Below are 22,647 nucleotides of genomic sequence, written 5' to 3'. Positions count from 1 at the left end.
TTTATCGTATTGCAGGTAAGCATTGTGAATTTTATTTAGGTGAGCACCCCCAGGCCAGCAGTGCAAGAAGGAATCTTTCCACCTATAACCTCTGCCCTCCCCCCCCACCCCCCCCCACACACATGAAGCACATGCTCCTGCAAAGGGAGGCAGTGTACTGAAGATATGCAGAAAGTCTGGGCTTTGTGGTCAGAGAGATCTAAGTTTATCCCAACACTTATTGGATGCATCATGTGGATAAGTTACTTAACTTTTCTGAGTCTTAGTCTCTGAGTCTTAGTTAACTCATCCTTAGCATGTGCATAATAATACCTATTAAAGGGTTATTCTGGAATAATGAATATAGAGCACCTCACTTGGATCATGACACACAGAAGGTAATCAATAAATAGAGATTTCCACCCATCTTGTAAACTTATAGAGCTTCAGCTTCTGGATGATCTACCCTCTTCCTTGGCCCATTTCTTCCTAGCCTTTTTGGTTTGCTATTTCCTCTTCACTGGCAGATTTTGAACCTAGTTCTCACAGTTGAAGATGTTTAGCATCTTTGATTCATTTATTAAATAAATACTCATTAAGTACCTTCTAAGTGCAGTATGCTGTATTAGGGCCAGTACCAGATACAGAGACAAATCAGATATCAACCCTACCTGCAGAATCGTTAAAATTTAGGAAGAAAGCGAAACTTGCAGTACAAAGTAAAGAGTGACACATAATTTAAGAAAAGTAGATAAAGTGTTGTGACTCAAAAAAAATCAGAAATTATTTCCATCTGAGGGAATCAGGGGAGCCTTCTTGAAGGAAGTGCCACAGAAAGTAGGCTTTTTAGGGCTTAGATGTGTGAAGATGGGTGAAGAGTATTATCAACAGAGTGACTGTGGGAAAGGGAATGTATGCAGGAAAGGAAAGGGTTTATAGAAAGAATTCCAAATAGCGTCATATTTCTGGGATATGGGGTGAGTGAAGTAAAGAAAGGACAAAGCTGAAAGGCATATTGGCATCAGACCGTGCAGGATTTTATAAGCCAGACTAACAAATCTGGATATCATATGCAGACAATGGGAAGTCAGTGAGGGTTTCTAAGCAGGGAAACAATATGACCCATATGACTGGAGCTCTCTTTATCTGTTTTTCAATGTGACTAACCTGGGCCTCCCCTTACTAACGGTCTTGTGGACTCAAAGTCTGCATTTCCTTCCAATGACCCTGCCTGAGCAGAACTGTCATTATTTCCACTTCAAAGTGCATGCCACCTTTTCAGAGCACTCGTAAGTTTTCCTTTCGAGTCTGAATCCATTGAGGGAATTTATGCTGATGTCACAAACAATTGGCAAGCTCTAAATCCAAAGAACAAGGCTTTCACATTCCATTCCAGGTTATAATTTCTGCCATTTATCCATGTTTCTGTGAATAACATTATAATCACTCATCTGCACCCAGGGGAGTGGCTCTTCGGAATTTATCATTACAGGTATACGATTTTATAAAAACAGCAAGAAAACTTTCAGGCATATTAACAGACAGTTCTCAAGAGGAGACATGAGATCATAAGTACTTTGGAGAATTACAAGGTAAAGTATCACCCCCAGGAGGAAAAAAAAAACCCAGCTACTTCTTAATCAGTTTCTTAAAACACAACAAACCAGAGTGAGTTCCTTGTAAACCTACAGAGACAATACTGTATATCAAGCATATCCCCAATATACCATTTACTAGAGATTATTTGTTTAGTTATCAGACCCCTCATCTAAACAATTCAGTTTAGTTTGAATGATCAACATCATCATTTCACTTATTCATCCTATTCAGAAAAAAAAAATGCCAGCAAAATGCGGAAGGAGGGGAGGGATGAAAGGAATATAAGCAAGGAGAAAAGCAACTGAGGAGAAGGCAGAAAACAGCACAAATGAAATAAGGAGCAAGAGAATGAAGACTAAACCTATGCTATCTGGACAGAAGACATGTTCTGCCTGAGTAAGAATGGACACAGCGAAGTGCCAGTCGTGACTGAATGAATTACCAGAGCCAAATAAATGTACTGAGAGCCCACTATGGGCTAAGTGCTGAAAATACAAAGATGAATAAGGGAAGGCTCCTTCTCTTCACCAACTCTGAGTTTAGAGGAGGAGGCTGGTAACTAAACAAGTAAATTGCAATACAGTGGACTGAAATGCTATAAGAAACAGAAGCTGTTGAAAAAGCTTTGAGTGCACCACCAGCAGGAGAAAGAGGATCCTTGAGAGGGTGTTACTTGTGTGCCTTAGTTAAGTCACTGAACCTCTCTAAACCTCATCTCTAAAAAGTGATTCTATCTGGCTGCCTCTCCCTCAAGGTTGTTTTGACATGAAATGAATTCATGATTGAAAATCCACTCTGCAAACTGAAAGCCCTATGCCAGCGTAGGAGGTGGCTATTTTATCCATTTGAGCAAAGGTCTATTTAGTGCTTACTTTCGCACTAGGTACCAATACTGTGGTGTGGGGCACTGACCCCTCTCTGGCTTCTCCCTGTCCCTCCACCATTCCAAGCTTTAGCACAACCAGTTTGCCTTCCCACTGTGTGTGGAAGCGCCCACAAACAGACGACCTGCAAAATACCGTGAAACACTCACCAACTTCCGGTTGCCTCCATTCTTGATGTCCACAGAAGGCAGCAGGGTGAGGGCACCCAGGGGGACTCTCTGTTGGATCTGAGAGCCCTTGTCCTCTTCCTGGCCGCCTTTCCTTCTCCCATTCTCATCTTTCTTGCCTCTCTTCACCAACACTTTCCTTGTTCGCTTTCTTGCCTACTTCTACCTGTTACAGATACTCTTTTTTTTTTTTTTTTTCACTGCTTTACTCCCCCTCCCCATTTGGGCATTAGCGCTTCTCCTGTTCAGGAACAGAGTCATTTCTCAAACCTCCTGGAGGATGTCTGAGGAACAGTGGAGAGGGGAGGCGTCTCCTTGAAGGCCAGTGAACCTCTGAAGCTATCTTAGAGCCCTATCCCGAGGCTAGGACTCTTTCTAACACCCTCTCCCTTCCCCGGTACTCCCTTCCCTCCCTCCCCCACTCTCTCCTCTCCCTCACCCTTCTTTCCCTTTGATTCTGCAACTCTCGTCCTCGGCCCCTTTCTTCTCGTGGACCCTAAGACCACGTCCCACTTATCTTTTTAGTCTCACACCCCTGCTACCCCGTACCCTCCCCACCTCCCCTACCCATCCTCCTCGGTCCCATCGCCCCCTTCTCGTCCTTTCCTCTCCCACCCCCCTCCCCCGCTGCCTCTGGAGCGGGCGCGCTGGGACAATTGGCGAAGTTCTGCCGGACTCCAGGCCCGGGACAAGGAGCAGTTCCGGACTCTGCTCAGCAGCCGATGACGTTACTGAGTTTTGCGCATGTGATTGGCTACTGGCTTTGCAACAGGAGATCTGAAAAGATTCTCAAGCCCGGTTTCTTTGTCCGTCCGTCTCTCAGGTTGAGTTGGGGAAAATAGGCCATGGAAACTACACAGTACTTCACAAAAGGGTTTAGGGGCTACCTACTAGGAAGAGAGCCGGTGACTCAAGTCTTGGGCGTGTGTTGTGCCAGATGAGGGAGCAGAGTCAGTGATATAAAATGGTGAGACTGAGAGTGGAGGAGGAAAGCTTGAGAATTGGAGCACCGGATAGAAGGTAACAATCTAGGAAGGCGTGGGGTAACTTTCAACGCCAGCTGTGGTCTCTGTTTTCAGTGCTAAGGGTGTCACCTTGAAACAGAGCTTTGGATTTGGAATCAGGCATTTAATTTCCAGTCTTTGTTCTTCTGTTTGTAGGACCTTGGGCAAGTCACTTCATTCTGTTTCCTCTCTTCAAGGTAGTAATGATAATACCAACGTACTTATTTAAGTGGTTTATTAAAAGGATTAAATGGGAACGTACTTTTTAATTATTAAACCTGTCATTATTTTAGTAGATAATTTGGTGTAGCAGAAAGAATCCCGGATCAGGAATGAAAAGTCTTTGGTTATCTTTCCTGTTTCTGTATGACCTTCGCCAAGTCACTTTTAACCCTAGTGGGCGTCAGTGTCCTCACCTGTGAACTGGGAGAACTGGACCAGATGACCTCTAAGATCTCTGTTGACTCTAACATTATGTGATTGACCGCTAAAGCTTAGCATCCTCCTTTAATTCACCCCTTCGGAGGAAGACTTCACTTCCTTTTTCAGGACTTGAGTTAATCTCCCCCTTTTGTGAGAAAGCCACCTTCTCATAGGTACCCTGGTGAACCTGCTTTTCACAGGGACCAGTCCTCTCCCCCATCCTCAACAATGAAAGTACAGATCCCAAACGGTAGCAGCTTACATGTAGGGCTCATCCTTCATGGAGACTCTCTCCCCAGGCTACTGGCAAGAGCAGAATTTGGAGCTGGGGACTCTGGCTCCACTCGAAGAGGCCATGAGCTCCACAGCCTGGAGCAGCCCTGACATGCTGGCCAGTCAAGGTGAGAATCCAGGCCGCCTCATCTCAATGTCCCGCAGTTCCCTCCACCATCCTCACATCATCTCCCACTCATGTTGCCTCCACCCTGTGTTCTCACTCCCCTCATTACCACACAACTCTTCCCGGTCTCCATTTGACATTTTAGTACTTAGTTCTACACCACCAACTCCTCTGGCACCTACTCCTCCTTCCCTCACCCCGGTACAGGGACCTCTGTATCCCTTACACCTTTTTCCAAAAATAAAATGAAGCCCGGGCTTCCCTAGTGGCGCAGTGGTTGAGAATCCGCCTGCCGATGCAGGGGACACGGGTTCGTGACCCGGTCCGGGAAGATCCCACATGCCGCGGAGCGGCTGGGCCCATGAGCCATGGCCGCTGAGCCTGCGTGTCCGGAGCCTGTGCTCTGCAACGGGAGAGGCCACAACAGTGAGAGGCCTGCATGCCGCAAAAAAAAAAAAAAAAAAAAAAAAGATTCCAGGAGGAGTGTATTACTCAGAATAAAGAGGTTCTGGAAAGACAGAATCAAGATAGAATTCTTCAAAAGGACCCAGGGACAATGGGATTACCAGTCAAAAATCGGTATATGGCTAGCAGTAAATGATAGGTTTTCCCAGACCTTTTGTTGAGATATTTAAGGAAGATATCACTTCCACCTTTATTCAGCCGGCTCAGTCTCTGGCCTGCTAACATTAAAGTTGTAGTTTTGATTCTCAAGTTAGATGACTACCTGAGGCGCATTCCAGTGAAAAGAGCACTGCCTTGAGAGTCAGGATTCTAGTCCTAACTAGAATCACTGATCGGGAGAATGATCTTAACCAATCACTTCACCTCCATTGCCTCATTGTCTACATCTGTAAAATGAGGGAATTGGATTCCATGATCCCTAAGATCCCTGTCAGTTCTCATTATTATGATTCTAAACACTAAAACTAGCAGCCAGGCTTTGGGCTCCAATTTGGAGACAGTCACTCAGAAGCGTTGGTGTTTGGTGTCAGCCCCAGCTGACAGGGCCCCTTCTCTGCTAGGAACGCTCATTGAATATTCCTTGGAAATGGAGCTCTGGTGACCAGGAAAGACAGGAATAAGCAGACAGGGCAGGGGTAAGGTTGGTGCCATAGGGAGCATGAGGATTGTTTTAAATTGCTCAATCAGGGAATGTCGGAAGTACGTTTCTTGGTTTCTGATTCAGAGGCGACAATGCTGGTTAAGTAATTTAGTACCATAGAAGAAATTGTGTGGATGTTTCAGGAATCAGAGCTAGCAGGTGTTATTTTAGCTCTGCAGAGGTCAGTGCCATTGGGTCACAGGAAGTCAGGCCTGAAGATGAGAGAATCAATATTCGGAATCAGAATCCATGCTTTGGGGAACATGGGACAATATTGGGTGGAGGAAGCAAGTGTCACACAGACTGAAGGGCTCACAGCTAGGCCTGATTAGAAGGCACATTTGAGATTCAAATGACTCATCCTCACGATATCTTACTAGTCCTTCTTTTGTTTAACTTGACTAAGTAGAGAGGGATTAGAAACCATATTTCTATCACATCGAAGGGAAAAGTTTAATCCATTATTCTTAAAAATAACGTCAGGATAGTGATTTGGGAGGCGGGTAGTACTGATACTGAAAGGAATATGTTAAGGGAGCTGATGATTGAAGGGAAATTGTTGGAGGAATTGAAAAGTCTGTGTCAAAACGTTTTAGGTTTTTTTAAAAGTCCTTTTTGCTTATTTTGCAGTTTCATCAGCTACCTCTTGTGTAAATGAATGTGCAACCCACATTCTTGGGGGTTGGCCTTTTCTTCGCTTTTAGTTTGGGCATTATTACAACCACTTCTGTTCTTGCTCTTATATGCAGGTGGTGGCAGGAAGGTAAAACAGAATGACAGACTCGTATGTGTGTTTTCAAAGGTGAATGGTAGAACTCTATCAGAAAAGATACATGGGGAGTGGTATGTGTAGATTTGGGGTGCCTTTATCCCTCTAAATGTGTGTGGCCCTGTCAGTTCATTCAGCAAATATTCAACAAGTGACTGTTTTTCTGTGCATTCAAAGCAAGAGGAAGTAAGGTCTGTCTTCCCCTGCCTCACCCCCACCTCTATTCCTTCCCCCATGATGCGTTAAGAGAATACAGAGACATGGGCCTTGGATGGTCTGAATTAGATGAGGTGGACTGTGGCCCAGAAATGGGTGGAGGGGCTAGTGCTGCCTTAGGAAACTAACCCAATTCTCCTCCTGCAGACAGTCAGCCCTGGACATCTGATGAGACAGTGGTGGCTGGTGGCACCGTGGTGCTCAAGTGCCAAGTCAAAGATCACGAGGATTCATCCCTGCAATGGTCTAACCCTGCCCAGCAGACTCTCTACTTTGGGGAGAAGAGAGGTAGTGTCCCACGGGTTATCTGCCTCCATGGGAAACATGGGCTGGGGAAGGGGGCTGCAGAGCTGAAAGGAAATGTCCCTGTAGTCCAGAGGCTGAGAAACGTGAAGGGATGCTATTTGGGGAAGCAACAGGCCATGGGCTCCTCAGCTGGTTCCAGAGAAACTTCATAATTATGGCTCTGACCTAGGCCATGCATGGTCTTATAGGGTCCTGGAGTGACTCACCCCAAAGCAGCCCTAAGAGACAGCTGATGTCAGTGTTGCCCCAATGTGGCCCACACATCCATCCTACTTTTCTGAGTATCTCTGAGGCTACTGAGCACAATGGCCCAGGAAAGTAACTGAATAAACTAAAGACTACTCAAACTCAGGAGCAGTTTTTTTTTTTTTTTCCCCTGCCCCAAACCACACTAGACCCCTTCTTGAAAAAAAAGCTGGCCCTGGGATTGGAAGATAAAGATGAAAGTCACCAGTAAAAGCCTTGCTTCCAATTCTTCCAATTTCCCCCAGCCCTTCGAGATAATCGGATTCAGCTGGTTAGATCTACGCCCCATGAGCTCAGCATCAGCATCAGCAACGTGGCCCTGGCAGACGAGGGTGAATACACTTGCTCCATCTTCACTATGCCCGTGAGAACTGCCAAGTCCCTCGTCACCGTGCTCGGTGAGGCTCCCAAACCCCAGTGTCTCCACAGCATGGTTCCTTGCAAACAAATCTCCCTGCATGGGCCCCTGAGGCAGCCTAGAGCCAAGCAAGTCTCCAAGCATTTTGGGAAAGTTCAGCGTGTGTTTCTGTTGCAATGGAATGAAATGCAAAGAGTGCTGGGGTCTAATCTTTTCTCCTTTGCTTACTGTTTGCTCTGGGACAAATCTCTTACTCTCTTTGAGCCTGACTTTCCTAACCTGTAACAAAAGGATGATAGTGTCTTTTCCACTTACCTCCCAAGATTGTGTAAGGGAAACATGAGAAGTATGTGCAGTGTATGACTATAATTTTCAAGATGAGTACCCCAGTTGTCTGCATGCTCTCATCTTGATCCTACATTTTAATTTCTTTCTTTGCTCCCCTGAGCCTCACATATATCTGTGGCCACCCAGTTGTGCTTTTGGGTTGTTGGGTCATGTATCATCTCAGGTATAGTAAATCTCCCACCATCATATCTCCTCCCCCTGGGGTGGTCTTTCTCTTATCAAAGAGAAAGATAATTTCTCTAGCCTTCTACCCATCGTAAACCAAAATAGAACTCAGATATCCTAACCCTCAGAGAGTCTACCTCAGCAGGGAGAGATGAGGTGTGACCTCAGGGTGCTTTTCTTTCCTATCCTGACCATCTCCTATCCATGGCAGGAATCCCACAGAAGCCCATAATCACTGGCTACAAGTCATCGTTACGGGAAAAGGATACAACTACCCTAAACTGTCAGTCTTCTGGGAGCAAACCTGCAGCCCAGCTCACCTGGAGGAAGGGTGACCAAGAGCTTCATGGTAAGTTCCTCCTGCCTTGGGCGTGACGGGAGGAGGTGGTGCTGGGACAGCGGGGAGGAGAGAGGGAGTGAGAGGCACATGTCTATATGCCTATGTATGTGCACATAAGACATGGTGTAGAAGAAGAAAGGGGAATGACAGATATTCTGTGTACAGTCGTGTGTGTGTGTGTGTGTGCACATGCGCGCGTTGGGGACTCCATCCTCCTTGTGTGTACATATCCATTTCACAACTTCCTAAGTCTGCCTAAGTTGAGATGCACCATCTGTATGTCTACAGTGGGGCCCACACAATCTCTGCATGTTAGGGCTCACTCTGTGTCTATGTGTGTGTGCGAGTGTGTGTCTGTTTCTGCTCTCTAGGGGAACCAACCCGAATACAGGAAGATCCCAATGGCAAAACCTTCACCGTGAGCAGCTCAGTCACCTTCCAGGTCACCCGGGAGGACGATGGGGCAGACATTGTATGCTCTGTGAACCACGAATCTCTAAAGGGAGCTGACAGATCCACCGCTCAACGCATTGAAGTTTTATGTATGTTATGGGCTTGTGAGTGAAGAGGCTCTGGTATGAGATGGGGAGTGGGGAAAAGAAAAGTGTGGGTTACTGTATATGAAGCACCAGGCAAAGATAAGTAAATAGGTAAAAAAATAAGACAAGAGTTGCCAGGGTTAGGCCAAGGGTCAGCAAACTTTTTCTATGAATGGCCCAATAGTCAACGTTTTAAGTTTTGAGGGCCATGTGGTCTCTGTCTCAACTACTTAACTCTGCTGTTGCTGCAGGAATGTAGCCATAGATCATATGTAAACGAATGAACGTAGCTATGTTCCAATAAGACTTTGTTTACAGAAACATGTAGCTGGCAGGATTTGGCCCGATAGGTAAATTTACCATCTCCTGGGCTAGGCCAGTGTTATGCATCTAGATTGTAAATTGTAGCAGTAACTGTAGCAAATCAAGAATTAGAAGACAGATTCTAGTTTGCCCTTCACCGCTTACTAGCTGAGTGATGTTAAGGAAATTACCCCACTGAGCTTGATTCTTTATTTGCTAAATGAGAAGATGGACATGGAATCACAAAGGCTTCTTCTTGGTCTAACATACTATGAGTTCAAGAAAAGAGGTGGTAGGAAAACATGCTCTCTCTGGCATCATTATTCCCAGATTTCTCGCTACAGTACCCCCACTAGTCTGCCCCAGGTCTGTGATCTTTCTTGGGATTCTGACCTGAAATGGCCACTGTCAAAATCACTACTCCCAACCTTTCCAAGGATCCTCAACCCTCTATGGAATCTGCCTTGAATATGGGTGGGAAAAAACCCACTCACCTGAGGAAATTTACAAATTTTCAAAAAGAACTTTTCTGAGTAGAAAAGTCAAGGGGAGGGCTTCCCTGGTGGCGCAGTGGTTGAGAGTCCGCCTGCCGATGCAGGGGACGCGGGTTCGTGTCCCGGTCCGGGAGGATCCCACATGCCGTGGAGCGGCTGGGCCCGTGAGCCATGGCCGCTGAGCCTGCGCATCCGGAGCCTGTGCTCCTCAATGGGAGAGGCCACAACAGTGAGAGGCCTGCGTACCGCAAAAAAAAAAAAAAAAAAAAGTCAAGGGGAAATAAATGAAGTAGAAAGGCAGAAGATAATGAGTTATAAAAGAATGTACTGCTTGTCCTAACTTATCTAAAGGCTGGGTGTTTTTCTAAAATAACTCAAACCTTTCATCTCTTCCTTATGGAAGATCCAGGCCTGACTTCAGTGCTCTTTAAATCAATTGCTAGACCCATTGCTGAAACTTGACCATGAGGTAGGCTTGGGGTGGTGTCACTGTCCGTTTAGCAGACTCTCAGTCTGGAAACAGACAAGCTGGATTCTAGCCTTCTAGCCACAGAGCCACTGCTTACTAGCTATGTCACTTTCACCAAAGCATTCAATCTCGTTGCGGCCCCTTCTTACTTCAGTGAATTTTCATGAGGTTAAATGAAACACTATATAATGAAAGAACTTTGTAAACTTCAAAGTTCTGTATTACTATAAGGTGTTTCTCTGATTACTAGTTCTGAATGTAAAGCCCCTGGCCTTGGGCTCCTTGTCCAGGGCCTGGTCCCTGGCCAGGGCTAAAGAAGGCCCTCCCCTGTCTGAGCCCCAAAGGCTCCTCTGTTAGGTACTGGACCATCTGGCAGTTACTCTCCAGGGATCATTTTGGCCCAACTGTGATCAGCCATCAGTCAACAAATGCTATACTACAGGTGCTGCACTAGAGGCTTCTCTGGCTGTGAGGCCCTGGAACACCCGTTCTCTCACCTGGCCTGATTCTCTTCGTCCCATTTGATTGGACTGAAACATGTTCATTAACCGGATGTTAAGGTTGGCTCTTTCCTTAGGGGAAGCTCGGCCTCTTTATCTGTTGTTCTAAACCGGCATCTGGTTGTATTGTTCTGTGTGGCCATCTGGACCCAGCCTCCTAAGCAGCCCTTCGGCATCGGTGGCAGATGCCATCATTCCTTCCCAGAACCCATCTATGTTGTGTCAGGGCCTTTTGGCAGCCAAAATATGACCTCCATCTCTTGTTGTTTCAAAGCTCTCACTTCATTTTTAGACCAGCTACTAAAAATGATGTTCTGCATTAAAGCATTGCTTCCTGTTTAAGCTCCCTTGCAGAGAGGATGGAGAGGTTGTGAACTCAATCAGTTATTAAATTCAAGTTTATTTGTTCCGTCAGAAATATGTATTAAGTTCCATTTATGTGCTAGGCACAGATGATCCAGTGATCTCCCTTCTCAGCTCTCTGTTAAGACATCCCTTGGGTCCCCAGCAAGGACAGACCTTCCATAATCCTACCTCTGCAAGGTTGCCATATGACTCTCCCTCACACATCCAACAGCAATAGTGGTCTTTGCTCACAGAGGTCGGGGGGTGGTCTTTGTTCACAGCCTCTTGGGCTCCTAGGCCTTTAGGGGTGGCGGCAGAAATGCATAACTGGATGATTCTGAGATCGAGGTGACCTTGAGTTTCACGTTGACTCCATTTCCTTCTCCACAGACACACCAACAGCGAAGATTAGGCCAGACCCTCCGCATCCCCGCGAGGGCCAGAAGCTGTTGCTCCACTGCGAGGGGCGTGGCAATCCTGCGTAAGGAGATCCATTTCCTGGGTTGTAATACACCTCTACAGACTAAGACTTTGCCTAAAGTCTTTCCGTCTCCTTCATACTGTCTGAGCCTCTCATTTTCCCTGACACTGTCTAACAACACCCATCCTCTGACTGCTTCTCCCATCCTCTGACTGCTTCTCCTGACTGCTTCTCCTGTTCTTCTCTTCAGAACATTCTCCCCGGGGGGCGGGGAGAGGGGAGGGAAGAGGAAGAACAGTGGATAACCTCACTGTGCTTCTTCCAGATTACAACATCACACCCACCCCTCCTATCATAGAGCCCCAGGGACCCTCTTCTCCCTCCCTCCCAAGCAGAGCATAAAAACCAGAGCATACGTTTTTTTTTTTTTCCAAATTCCAAGTTTTTTTCCAAAGTCCAAAGACTTTGCCTAAAGTCTTCCCATCTCCTTCGTACTGTCTGAGCCTCTCATTTTCCCTGACACTGTCTAACAACACCTGTCCTCTGACTGCTTCTCCTGCAAAGCAGCAGAAGTGGGGAGGGGCCGCCCCCTGGCTGAGCCCCTGAGGTTCCTGTAAGGAACCAAGTCACAGTTAGATACAAGCTAGGCAATCTCCCTCATCCCCAGACTGAACCCCAAGGAGTCCCTCTCCGCCTGCCTCTGAGCAGCTCAGTGTCTCTGGCCCCTATAACTGCTCAAGCCTTCATCAAACTGTCCTTGACTTCCTTGCTCCCAGTTTTGTTTTGTTTTGTTTTGTCCTTTAGCTCCCTGCCCTACTCTTTTCTGAACCCTTCAATTTCTCTACCTCAACAGCCCCCAGCAGTACCTATGGGAGAAGGAGGGCAGTGTGCCACCGCTAAAGATGACCCAGGAGAGCGCCCTGATCTTCCCCTTCCTCAACAAGAGTGACAGCGGCACCTATGGCTGCACAGCCACCAGCAACATGGGCAGCTACAAGGCTTACTACACTCTCAATGTGAACGGTGAGCCCTCCGCAGGTCTCCTCCAGCAAACCCCTTCTCCTCTCCTCTAACATCTGGTACCCTGGTCTTTCCACCTCCTGATAGCATCCCCAGATCATAGTTGGTAGTGGACTTGTAGGGCAACAGCCCACCACCAGAGGGCCTGAGGACTTAGGCTCTAGGTCCATTCCAAAACGTGGAATAAGGAAAAACCAGAGGAATGGTGGACTTTCATCTGCCTTTGTTTAGCAGTGGTGACCCAGGCGACACCATCCTCCAGCCCCTGCACTCACCTGGCAACAAGAATAAGAATTCTGTGTGTAGAGGCCCCCGAGCCGCTCAAGTGTGAGTGTAGATGCATCTCCCTTTGCAACACGCTGTCCTCAGAGTTGCTTCTCCTGTGACTAGTGCAGGATACATGCTGCTGCTGCCGTCTCCTTTTCTGCAGACCTTGGACGCAGTATACAGGATCCAGGTGGAAAATAGAGATGAGTTTGTACTATGCCGAGAGACGGTCAGAATCTTTTCTCAGATGTCATATTTTCTAGAGAGGCTAGATGATGCTCCTTCTCTGAAGTTCTTCCCAAAGGTGTGACCACACAATCCAGCTTCAGGAGAAGTGATAGGCTAGGCCAGAGGCCTCTTTATGCAGAGTTGGCAGGAGGTTTTTTGAAGACCCCAACAGCAGTGGGATCCTTCCAGAGAGCCTTAATAAGCCTTTCCTCAGAACAGGGGAAATGCATCATCAGGGGAACATCAGAGACTCCCTTATGTGAAATGCCCAGTAAAGCAGTGTAGGGATAGCAGCCAGGCCTCCCGGGAATAAGAGATCGGAGATCTTGGGACCAAAGTGTCTAGATGGGGTGATTCCAACTCCAGGAGCAGACCTCAGCAAGTGGGAGCTGCCTCAGCACAACAAACAAAGCTATTGTAGGGTGCCAGGAGCAAGGACAATGCACTGAGGTCCTGTGTCTGCCCCCAGATCTCTGACGATGATTGGCAATGAGAGAAAATTCCTGTGCTCTTGTGGTTGGTTTCTTGCTGATCCCCCCCACCCTGTGGTAGAAATCGCGGTCCTGTTTGACTGCATCTGCTGCCAGTGCTGACGCCTGGTGGTAGAATGAGTTACTGCATCTCCTTCCAGAAATCATCCTAAACCGTGTTGACTCCCAACTACCTGGAGTGAAATTAAATGCAGCTCTACCTAGAGAGAGTGACCTGTAATTGATGACCCCAGAGTTCATTTTGGTCGTGCAGACCTATGCTCTTCTAGGGAATTTACATTCCCATAGCCTCTGGGATAATTATCCAGGACTGATTTTTAATGTGGATTGTGTCTCACATTCTCCCGGGGGTGGGGGGAGAGGGGAGAGAAGAGGAAGAACAGTGGATAACCTCACTGTGCTTCCTCCAGATTATAACATCACACCCACCCCTCCTATTATAGAGCCCCGGGGACCCTCTTCTCCCTCCCTCCCAAGCAGAGCATAAAAACCAGAGCATAAGTTTTTTTTCCAAATAAGGCGGAGACAGGCAAGGAACTAAAAAGCTGGTCCAGTCTAGCCTGAGGAGACATAAGGTAGGAGAGACAAAATGTATGAGGAGTCAATGAGGCATCAAGGCTCAAGCTGAGTCTATAAAAAAACAATAGCTCTCCCATGGGTGGGAGAGCCGCAACTACGGCTCATGTAATTTGGGACACATCAGAACTGTGTCCTGGGCCTGTGCACTGTCTCCTGAGATCTGCGGAACTCTGACTAAGGCTGCGGCTCTCCTTCGCATGCCTGGCCAAGCCTGTGCTTGGGAATCTATCCTCTATAGATGCTGCTATGGAGGACAGATTCTATATCCAGTGGCCGAGACCTTGCCATCATGGGAGGAAGCAGTTCAGTCTCTGTCCTTCCCACAAACCTTTAGTTGGTGGGGAAGTGAAGATGGAGTCCCAGACCTCTCTGATGAGACCTGCTGGAGGATTGCATCTTGCTGGAACTCTAAGCTCCCCTGCCAGGAAGGAACACTGTTCTTTATACAGGGAGTCACAGTCCATCGTCTTTTGTAAGGTGCTCTCAAAGTGCCTATTACTGGCTCCATCAGTTTTTCACTTCTCCTTCCCTATCTGATATCAGGACAATGGGTGAATATGGTGAGAAGCCCCCCTAGAAAGGCCAGCTCAGGATGTAAATCAGACGGGAGGGTAAGAGGGCATGGGGGATAGGGAAGAAATACTCTGATAACCCAGAAATTGAAAGAAAGAGAGAGACACACAGACACACCACACACACACACACACACACACACACACACACAGAGAGAGAGAGATAGAGAACAAGAGATGATTTAGACATTAAAGTGATGATCTTTGACCAAGGTCAAGCTTCAGGTTCACAAATTCAACTTAAAGGGTTAAGTGTGAGCAGATATATCTATTTATTCATGATTACATTATTTTAAACCAATTACTATGTTCCAGATAGTCTGTAAGAAACTAGGTACAAAATAAGACATATCCCTTTTTGCTGGAAGATGCCACTCCATTCTCCTTATGTTAGTCCATGTTCTCCGCTGTGTAAGATGATTCATGGCCAGGTCAGAAATGCTGTGAGATAAAGGTTCTTCCCAGATCTGACTGTGTGCATCCCACCTCCCTCCAGATCCCAGTCCAGTGCCCTCATCCTCCAGCACCTACCACGCCATCATTGGTGGGATCGTAGCTTTCATCGTCTTCCTGCTGCTCATCCTGCTCATCTTCCTTGGCCACTACTTGATCCGGCACAAAGGTCAGAGGCATGAGGGAAGCATCAGGAGGGATTGGGATTGGGTAGGAAGTGAAGGGCAGGCTGCAGGAAGGGCCTTTGGAGACTCAGTCAGCCCCTTGGAGAGTTTGAGGAAGAAAGAACACAGCCAACCCTGTGATAACTGAGCACCTCCAACCCCACAGTGGAGCCTGATCCCTTGGTGCTCATCCAAGTAAAATCAAACCTTCCCACTCAGTCAGCTGCTGCTCCCATGCTGCTCTGCCTCCAGGGTCTCCTGCCATAAGACAGAGAACTGCTGAAACTCTGCATCTTCTTCCCATTCCTTCCTGCACTTTCCTCCTTTCTGTTTAGCCTCATGTTTTTTGTCCTTTGGTGTCCTTGTGCCCTGTCCTCACACCACCCCTTTACTTTTCTCTCCTCTCCTGTATCCCTGCCATCTCTCTCCCTCCCCTCTTCTCACATGCCTTCCTCTCAGACCTCCCCCTCTGTTATTCCTTCTAGCCAGCAGCTGGACTTACGTGGACCAGGCAAATGCTAGCCAGATCTCAGGTTCATTGTCATGGAGCTGACCTAGCCGTTTCCCTATCACCACCTTACATGCACACGCGCATATACACACACACACACACATATACACACCATTTTTTTTTTGGCCTGTATTATAGATCAGACTCTAATTAAAGGCAGGATTCATTAATTCTTGGAGGTGTGGTCAGGTGACGGATGTTGGCAGCAAGATGCAAATTCGGGCAGGTGGGGAGGAAGAAAGCTCTAGGCAGGAGAAAAATTACAGAAGCAAGGGGTGGGTGGGTGATGGGAAAGTGGACAGAGAGGCTTCAGAGGTTTGGAAACTGCTCCTAAAAGAAGGAGCCTCTTTCTCTCCCCAGGAACCTACTTGACACACGAGGCGAAAGGCTCTGACGACGCCCCAGATGCGGACACAGCCATCATCAACGCAGAAGGCGGGCAGTCGGGCGGGGACGACAAGAAGGAATATTTCATCTAGGGGCAGCCCCCCAGGGACCCCGTGGGGACTGCTGGGGTCATCACCAACCTGGACTTGTACAGAGCGACCCCAGGGCTGCCCCTCCCGCTTGCTCCCCAGCCCCCCCCCACCCCCCTGTACAGAATGTCTGCTTTGGGTGCGGTTTTGTACTCGGTTTGGAATGGGGAGGGAGGAGGGCGGGGGGAGGGAGGGTTGCCCTCAGCCCTTTCCGTGGCTTCTCTGCGTTTGGGTTATTATTATTTTTGTAACAATCCCAAATCAAATCCGTCTCCAGGCTGGAGGGGCAGGGGTCCTGGGGTGAGGAAAGCAAACAACAAAAAAAACAAAAACAAAATAAAAAAAAACCCAGAGTGTTAGGAGGAGAATGAGGAAAGGGTAAGGGCAGGAAAGAAGTGGGGTCAGTTTGGTGGGGGGCTCTCACCAGCCCTCCATCTTCTGCAGCAGGGGCTCTTCCCGGACTTCTCCAGGGACGGGGAGGTTGTGACCAGGAGCTGGAGGTGGCTTTTCCTGTGTTAGTCGCACACCTTGAGCTCTGGACACAGGAGCAGGTACCATCTGACACCCGTTCTCCACCCCAACAGGAAAGGAGTGAATGGGGGTCCCCGAGGGGATGTGACCTGCAGGTGGCATGCAGCCACACATGCGGGGGCCCAGGGCTTCCCCATGGGGGAGGACACAGGTCCTTGCAGGAGGGGCAGATTTGGAGAGGAAGGATGGCGGAGATGGCCCCCCCACGATGAACGAAGCCAGGCCCTTTTCCCAGGAACCGCCCTTGGGGGGTGGATAGCAGAGCAAGGCTGCCCCTCCTTGCTCCAGCAGCTGTGGGAGAGGCACTGCTCTGGGCCCTAAACTGCATCCGCTTCCCCGCCGAGGGTCCCTTCACTCTCACCCGAGCCCCTGGCCTGTTGCACGTCAACCACTCATCTTATGGCATTGCTCAGCAACTCCTCCTCCCCGTCTTGTGCTGCCCTGTGCCCCTTCCTGTTCCCGAAGCTGTCCCTTAGTCCTCCCTCCCTCCCTCAGCAGCCAGGCAGACATAACAACAAAAATACTAAAAGGAGCTTCACTGCACTGAGCTGTTTCCTGCCCAAACGAAGGGAATAATGTGAGTGCGTGTCTGTGTGTGTCTGTGCACATATGTGTGTGAGTGAGAGGCAGAGGGGCTCCTGGGCATGTGGGCGGGCTGTGGGAGGAGGGCTCCTGTAAAGGAGGGCTTTGGGAGCTGATGGTCCCTAGGCAGGCTGTGTACCTCACCTGGGATGTTGCTCCATCCTGGTATTTTCCATGCCGTCCCCAGCGCCCATCTGTCATGGAGAAAACAGTCCCAGGGTGTATTTTTGCTTAGTCGTCCACCTCATCTCTCCCTAAAACACAGGGCATTCAACCCCCGCCTCCATTTCGCCTCTCAGAGCCACGGAGTCAGTGCCACAGCCTTTGCTATGCATCCCCCAGGCCTCTCCCTGGCGCTGACCCTGGAATGACCACTGTCACTTCTTGTTCCCATAGTCTGTACCCGGTGCGCTGAGGGCTGGGAGGGATGCTGCCTGTCTCCTTCCCATCTCCACCCCTGCTTTTGATTTTCTGTCTTCCTTGTGGCCGAGCTGGTTGCCGTGGAGACGAGACTGCTCGCCCTCCCCGCCAGCCGGCCGCCCTGCCTCAGACCCAGGGTGCCCCTGGGCACTGCTCTGCCCCTCCTCCAGCATGTCCTCCTGCCCTGACAACCCAGGGGCGTGCGAAGTGGGGGCAGCTGCAGCCAGCAGATCTGCCACCCCTTTCCGTTCAGGTAATACCGTTGTCAATCTTCCAGCCGCTGGTTAGAGCCCGGGGTCCCCTCCTCTTACAGCAGCAAGGCAGCCTAGGGCCCCAGGCCTGTGGGCTCCCTGCCTCCCAGCACCCGCTTTTGGGAAAATGACTTTTCCTCTTCGAGCTGAACCACTCTTGTCCATATTACACAGAAGCCATATTTGTACGGGGGGGAGGGGGAGGGGCCGTTGTGCTGTGTGTGTGTGTCTGTCGGGGGGGGGGTGTGGGTGGCGGGGCAGGGAGCAGGGAGGGCATCGTGTATCTTTATAATCTTTCTAACTCTCCTGTGCTAATCTCAGAGGGGCCACCCTCAATATATCTGGATTATCCGTGTCCTTCGGCTGCCTCCTTCTTGCCGCTCTTGCTCCAGTTGGGATGCGTGCGTGTAAGGGCTGTTCTGCTGGTGCCCCCGCACGTGGCGCCTCCAGGGGTGGTGTGTGCCTTGCCGTGCTGCTCGCCCCAGGGCATCTTGTATGGAATGGATATAACTCTCCAAGGGAGAGAAGTGCGTTCATCCCCTTTGGCCAGGTCCCTTCATTTCGCAGTCCCTGACTGCTCCCCATGTCCCGTGCCAGGCTGTGCTGGAGAAGGAGACCCCCCCCCAACGCCATTCCGGGACCACTTCAACAGACCCCCCAAACTCCCTTTCTAGCCCACCTCATGTTGAACCTGAAACTGAAGCTATAGAGTCCTGGGAGAAAGGGGACCATCTTAGCAAGATGGCCATCCCTCTGCACCTTTGCTTCCACCTCCAGGCGGCGCTGTGTGAGTGGGAAAGACCACTCGTCAGAACTGACGCTACCACATCCCGCGCTTTCTTGGACAAATGAAACAGTGTCGCCTAACCAACCCTGTTTATCTCATCGTTCCAGCTCGGACACTCCATGACTCACCCCTCCCAATGTCCAGGCTAAGTGTCCCCAAGTGAAGAAATAAAATGCACGGTAGGGGTGGAGGGAACTAAAGAGCAGAGATCACGTGAAAGCAGTGGGATGGTGGGGAGAGGGGGTACCAAGGAGCAGAGATGTCGGTTTAGGGGCATCCTCCTGCAGGGTACACGCCTTTTCTCCCTGTGCCAACTGGAGAGAAATAGCTCTCCCCCACCACAAGAAACTTTACATCTTGCTAAGATGCCAGACCAGTGTAGCATTTCCAGAGCTTTTATATCCCCCAACAGAAATATGAATAGAGATTACCCCATAGGCAACAGTCCCATTTTAAAATATGCTGTCCCATTGTCCCCCAGAGCCTGCTTTAACTTGTCACGTCATGTGTTCTGCTTGGTATGGAAGATGCATTCGCTGTGCCCATAGGTGGCTGGGCAAGTGCCCAATCGCTCCCTGAAGTAGCTTCATTATGCAACCTTGACAGCTGCCCCCAAGCCCTCCCTCCCCTCACACTGAAACACCCAGACCTGGAGATAGATAGATAGTTACACACACCAAGACACCTGCCTAAAACCTAGCACTAAGATATGATACACAGGACACACAATACACAGCCACACACACAGACAAGAACAGATAAGTAAGTACATTCCTACACCCAGACTGATACACAAAGAGCCCCTGCTCACACACATGTGGCTCAGGCTGTCAGCATCACATGGATCCAGCCACAAGCACCACTAACACCCCCTCCCACAAACACGTCCCTTTTGAACTACATTTCCTTGGATCAAGTTCAAGGGGACAGAGAAGCAGTGAGAGCCATCAGCTGCCCTTTCCCTCCAACTTCCCAGCACATCTCTTATCTCTGTCTCACACTTCACCTCTGGCCCCCTCTTCCTTCCTTGTGCTTGAAGAATCCCTTTATGCTGGGAACCCCCTGGCTTCTCCACCTTTGGAAAGCCTCCCTTTCCACCTTCGGGAAAATACCCACCTTCTGGCCCCCACCTTTTTCCTTTCCTGAGTACAGGTCCCCACCAGCGGAATCCACCCTCAAAACAGGAAGCCCCGGGCCAGGACCTCAAGTGGTCCTGAGGCTCAGGCAGGCAGTGGGCGTGGGGTAAAGACTTCCTGAATGCATCCCCGTCCTGCAATGCCCGCCCCATAGCCCTGCCCAGAGCCAATGGCCTTCATTAGTCCCTGGCACTTATCTGGGAACCACAGCCACTGACAGAACTATCCCAGCCCCTCTCTCTGCCTGCCCTGAGCCCAGCAGTGTCATGGGGAACTGTCTGCACCCGGTGAGTGTGGGTCTGAGCCCACAGCCCCTCCCTCTCTGCCCCCCACCACTCCTTCTGTCTGGCCCTCGGGTCTGTATACCTCTCTCCTTCTCTCATCCCTTGTCCCTTCCCTCGTTTTCCTTCTCCCCTTCTTACCCCAGTGTCCTAGGTCCTCCTCATTCATCTTTGTCAGTTCCATCCAGACCACCCGCCTCCCCGCTCTCCCAGTCCTGTCCACTCCCCTTCCCTTGCTTTTCTTTTCTTTTCTTTTCTTTTTTTAAGATTTTTTTGACACGGACCATTTTTTTAAGTCTTTATTGAATTTGTTACAATATTGTTTCTGTTTTATATTTTGGTTTTTTGGCCACGAGGCATGTGGGATTTTAGCTCCCGGACCAGGGATCGAACCCGCACCCCCTGCACTGGACTACCAGGGGAGGCCCTTCCCTTGCTTCTCTACAACTCTTTGCTCCTCCTGAGTCGCCCTGCCTTGTCCTCTCCCACCATCCCCACTCCATCCAGCTCTTCCAGCCCCCACTTCCCCACTGTCTTTCTCTCCCCACCTCTTGCCCTCGGTTCCCAGGATACCCTTCAGTGGGGTAACTAGATGCTCTGCTTGTCCCTTCTGAGAATGTCCTCCAGGTGGCTGATGACAACTCTACGAAGTTGGCCATTGAAGACGACACTTGGAGTGAATTTCTTGAGATGTACGATGCAGACTATAACTTCACCGATGTGGAAGCAGCTGCGCCCTGCCACTCCTGTATCCTGCTCGACGACTCCTCACTGCCCTTCTTCATCCTCGCCAGTGTCCTGGGCATCCTGATCAGTGGAGCTGTCCTCTATGCATTTCTCAGGCCTCTGTTCCCCCGTCAGGTCTACCAGAACCGGTCTATCCTGGTGCAGTTGGCTGTGGGCAGTGCTCTCTTCAGCATTATGGTGCCCATCCTGGCACGGGGGCTAAGTGGGGCCCTCATCACCTCCCTGTGCCACCTAGCTCACTTGGTCTCGTATGGCTCAGCCTTTGCCCAAGCTCTGCTGATAGGGTGCCACTCGTGCCTGGGCCCCAAACTGTGTATAGGTCACGTCCCAGGCCTCAGGCTGGGGATCAGTGTGGGACTTTGGGGAGTGGCTGCCCTATTGTCACTGCCAATCACGCTGGGCAGTGACACTTCCCAGGGACTCTGTACAGTGACCTTCAGCGGGGAATGGGAAATTTTGCGGTACATACATGCTGCAGCCTGTTTTGCCATCTTCATCTTGTTGCCACTGGGTTTGTTGGGAGCCAAGGGGCTGAAGAAGGCTTTGGGCAGGGGGCCATGTCCCTGGGTTGATATCCTATGTGTCTGGTTCATTTTCTGGTGGCCTCAGGGCATGGCACTAGGATTGGACTCCCTGGTGAGGTCCAGGGCCATGGTGGTGTCAACATGTCTGGCCCAGCAGGCCCTGGACATGCTGCTGGACCTGACAGAAGCCCTGGCAATATTGCACTGTGTGGCTACACCCCTGCTCCTCGCCCAGGTCTGCTACCAGGCCATTCAAACTTCTCTGCCTTCCCTGCCTCTCTCGGCAACACAGTCTTCTCATCTGGACATCCTTGGATGCAAATCCTAGCTCTCTTCCCACCTGTCAACCTGAATTAAAGTGTACGCTGTTTTTATGAAGCTGGTGGTTTCTTGTTTTGTCTGGGATTGTAGAAGAGAGGGAGGAGAATGGAGAGAGAGGGAGAGAGAGATTTCACACCAGACTTTCCTGGCAGCGTCTGCTTCTCTGGCTGGCCTGGGGAGAGAAAATGAATGATGTGCAAACATCCTCGGGGCACACAGATGTTCTCTTGAGGTGTGGGGTTACTGCCATCTCAAGGGGGAAGAGCAGGGGGACCAGAATATGAGGAGAGCAGCTCAACCTAAACTAGAAGAGATGGCTTAGCTAGTAAAGAAAGAAGAGAAGCTGTTGCAGAAAACAAATGAAATCGGAGTAGAAGCCAGAGAGAGAAAAACAGAGAAGACTGAAGATGAGGCCAGAGCATGACTCCTCCTCCCGGCTCAGCCTGTCCAGCCTTCCTCTCTGCCTTCTGTCTCCCTGTTGGCTTTGCTTAGAGATCAGGGTGGTGGTAGGGAAGGTGGAGAAAAGCATCCTGAGGGACCTTACTTAGTCCAGGGAACATATCAAGATAATTCTAAAGCCACTTCTCAGGAGTCATCTCTCCGAGGTTTACTCCTCAGCATAATCCTAATCCCCGTGTGTGTGTGCGTGCATGTGTGCATCTGTCTGTCCTCAATCTGTTAGAACCTGTATCCACATTAGATGCATGCGTGTAATAACATGCATGTAATAATCTACGTGTATACTTGCCTCTCCATCAGTGTCTGATTTGCATTTGTGTTTGCTCTGATCTCTCTCAGGCCTCTCCCTCCACCTCATTCTGTTCTCCTTCCTTGTTCTCAGGATATGGAATCAGGATTTGCAACTCACTCCTTACCAAATGAGTTTTCCTTACTCTGGTTTCTGTATCTAGTCTTCTCCGTGAAGA

General features: G+C 49.5%; 2 protein-coding genes across 4 annotated transcripts in view; both read left to right on the top strand.

Annotated features, from left to right (window-relative positions):
- CADM3 (cell adhesion molecule 3) overlaps positions 1–18,111 on the top strand; it is a 31,485-nt gene extending 13,374 nt beyond the window's left edge. Inside the window, exons 2-10 of one of the 2 annotated variants that reach the window (XM_081226206.1) lie at positions 4,356–4,457; positions 6,694–6,834; positions 7,344–7,496; positions 8,181–8,318; positions 8,681–8,851; positions 11,350–11,440; positions 12,234–12,403; positions 15,034–15,159; positions 16,026–18,111. In XM_081226206.1, the coding sequence (XP_081082332.1) occupies positions 4,356–4,457; positions 6,694–6,834; positions 7,344–7,496; positions 8,181–8,318; positions 8,681–8,851; positions 11,350–11,440; positions 12,234–12,403; positions 15,034–15,159; positions 16,026–16,144 (1,211 nt within the window). In that variant the 3' untranslated portion in view covers positions 16,145–18,111. The remainder of the gene's footprint in view (positions 1–4,355; positions 4,458–6,693; positions 6,835–7,343; positions 7,497–8,180; positions 8,319–8,680; positions 8,852–11,349; positions 11,441–12,233; positions 12,404–15,033; positions 15,160–16,025) is intronic. The other variant, XM_081226205.1, reaches the window with a different exon arrangement.
- Positions 18,112–19,742: 1,631 nt separating this feature from the next.
- ACKR1 (atypical chemokine receptor 1 (Duffy blood group)) lies at positions 19,743–21,778 on the top strand. Of its 2 annotated transcripts, none has more exons than XM_081226213.1 (2): positions 19,743–20,135; positions 20,757–21,778. In XM_081226213.1, exons 1-2 carry the CDS (start codon positions 20,115–20,117, stop codon positions 21,726–21,728), a joined length of 993 nt encoding a protein of 330 aa, XP_081082339.1. In that variant the 5' UTR covers positions 19,743–20,114; the 3' UTR covers positions 21,729–21,778. The 2 variants fall into 2 exon arrangements, with proteins under 2 accessions (XP_081082339.1, XP_081082338.1); XM_081226212.1 differs by having other exon boundaries at positions 20,745–21,778.
- The last annotated feature ends 869 nt before the right edge of the window (positions 21,779–22,647 follow it).

Source organism: Mesoplodon bidens (assembly GCF_964165515.1).
Source record: "Mesoplodon bidens genome assembly, chromosome: 2".
NCBI classification, from domain to species: domain Eukaryota; kingdom Metazoa; phylum Chordata; class Mammalia; order Artiodactyla; family Ziphiidae; genus Mesoplodon; species Mesoplodon bidens.
Note: the sequence above shows the minus strand (reverse complement) of the source record. Positions and strands in the feature narration are given on the sequence as shown.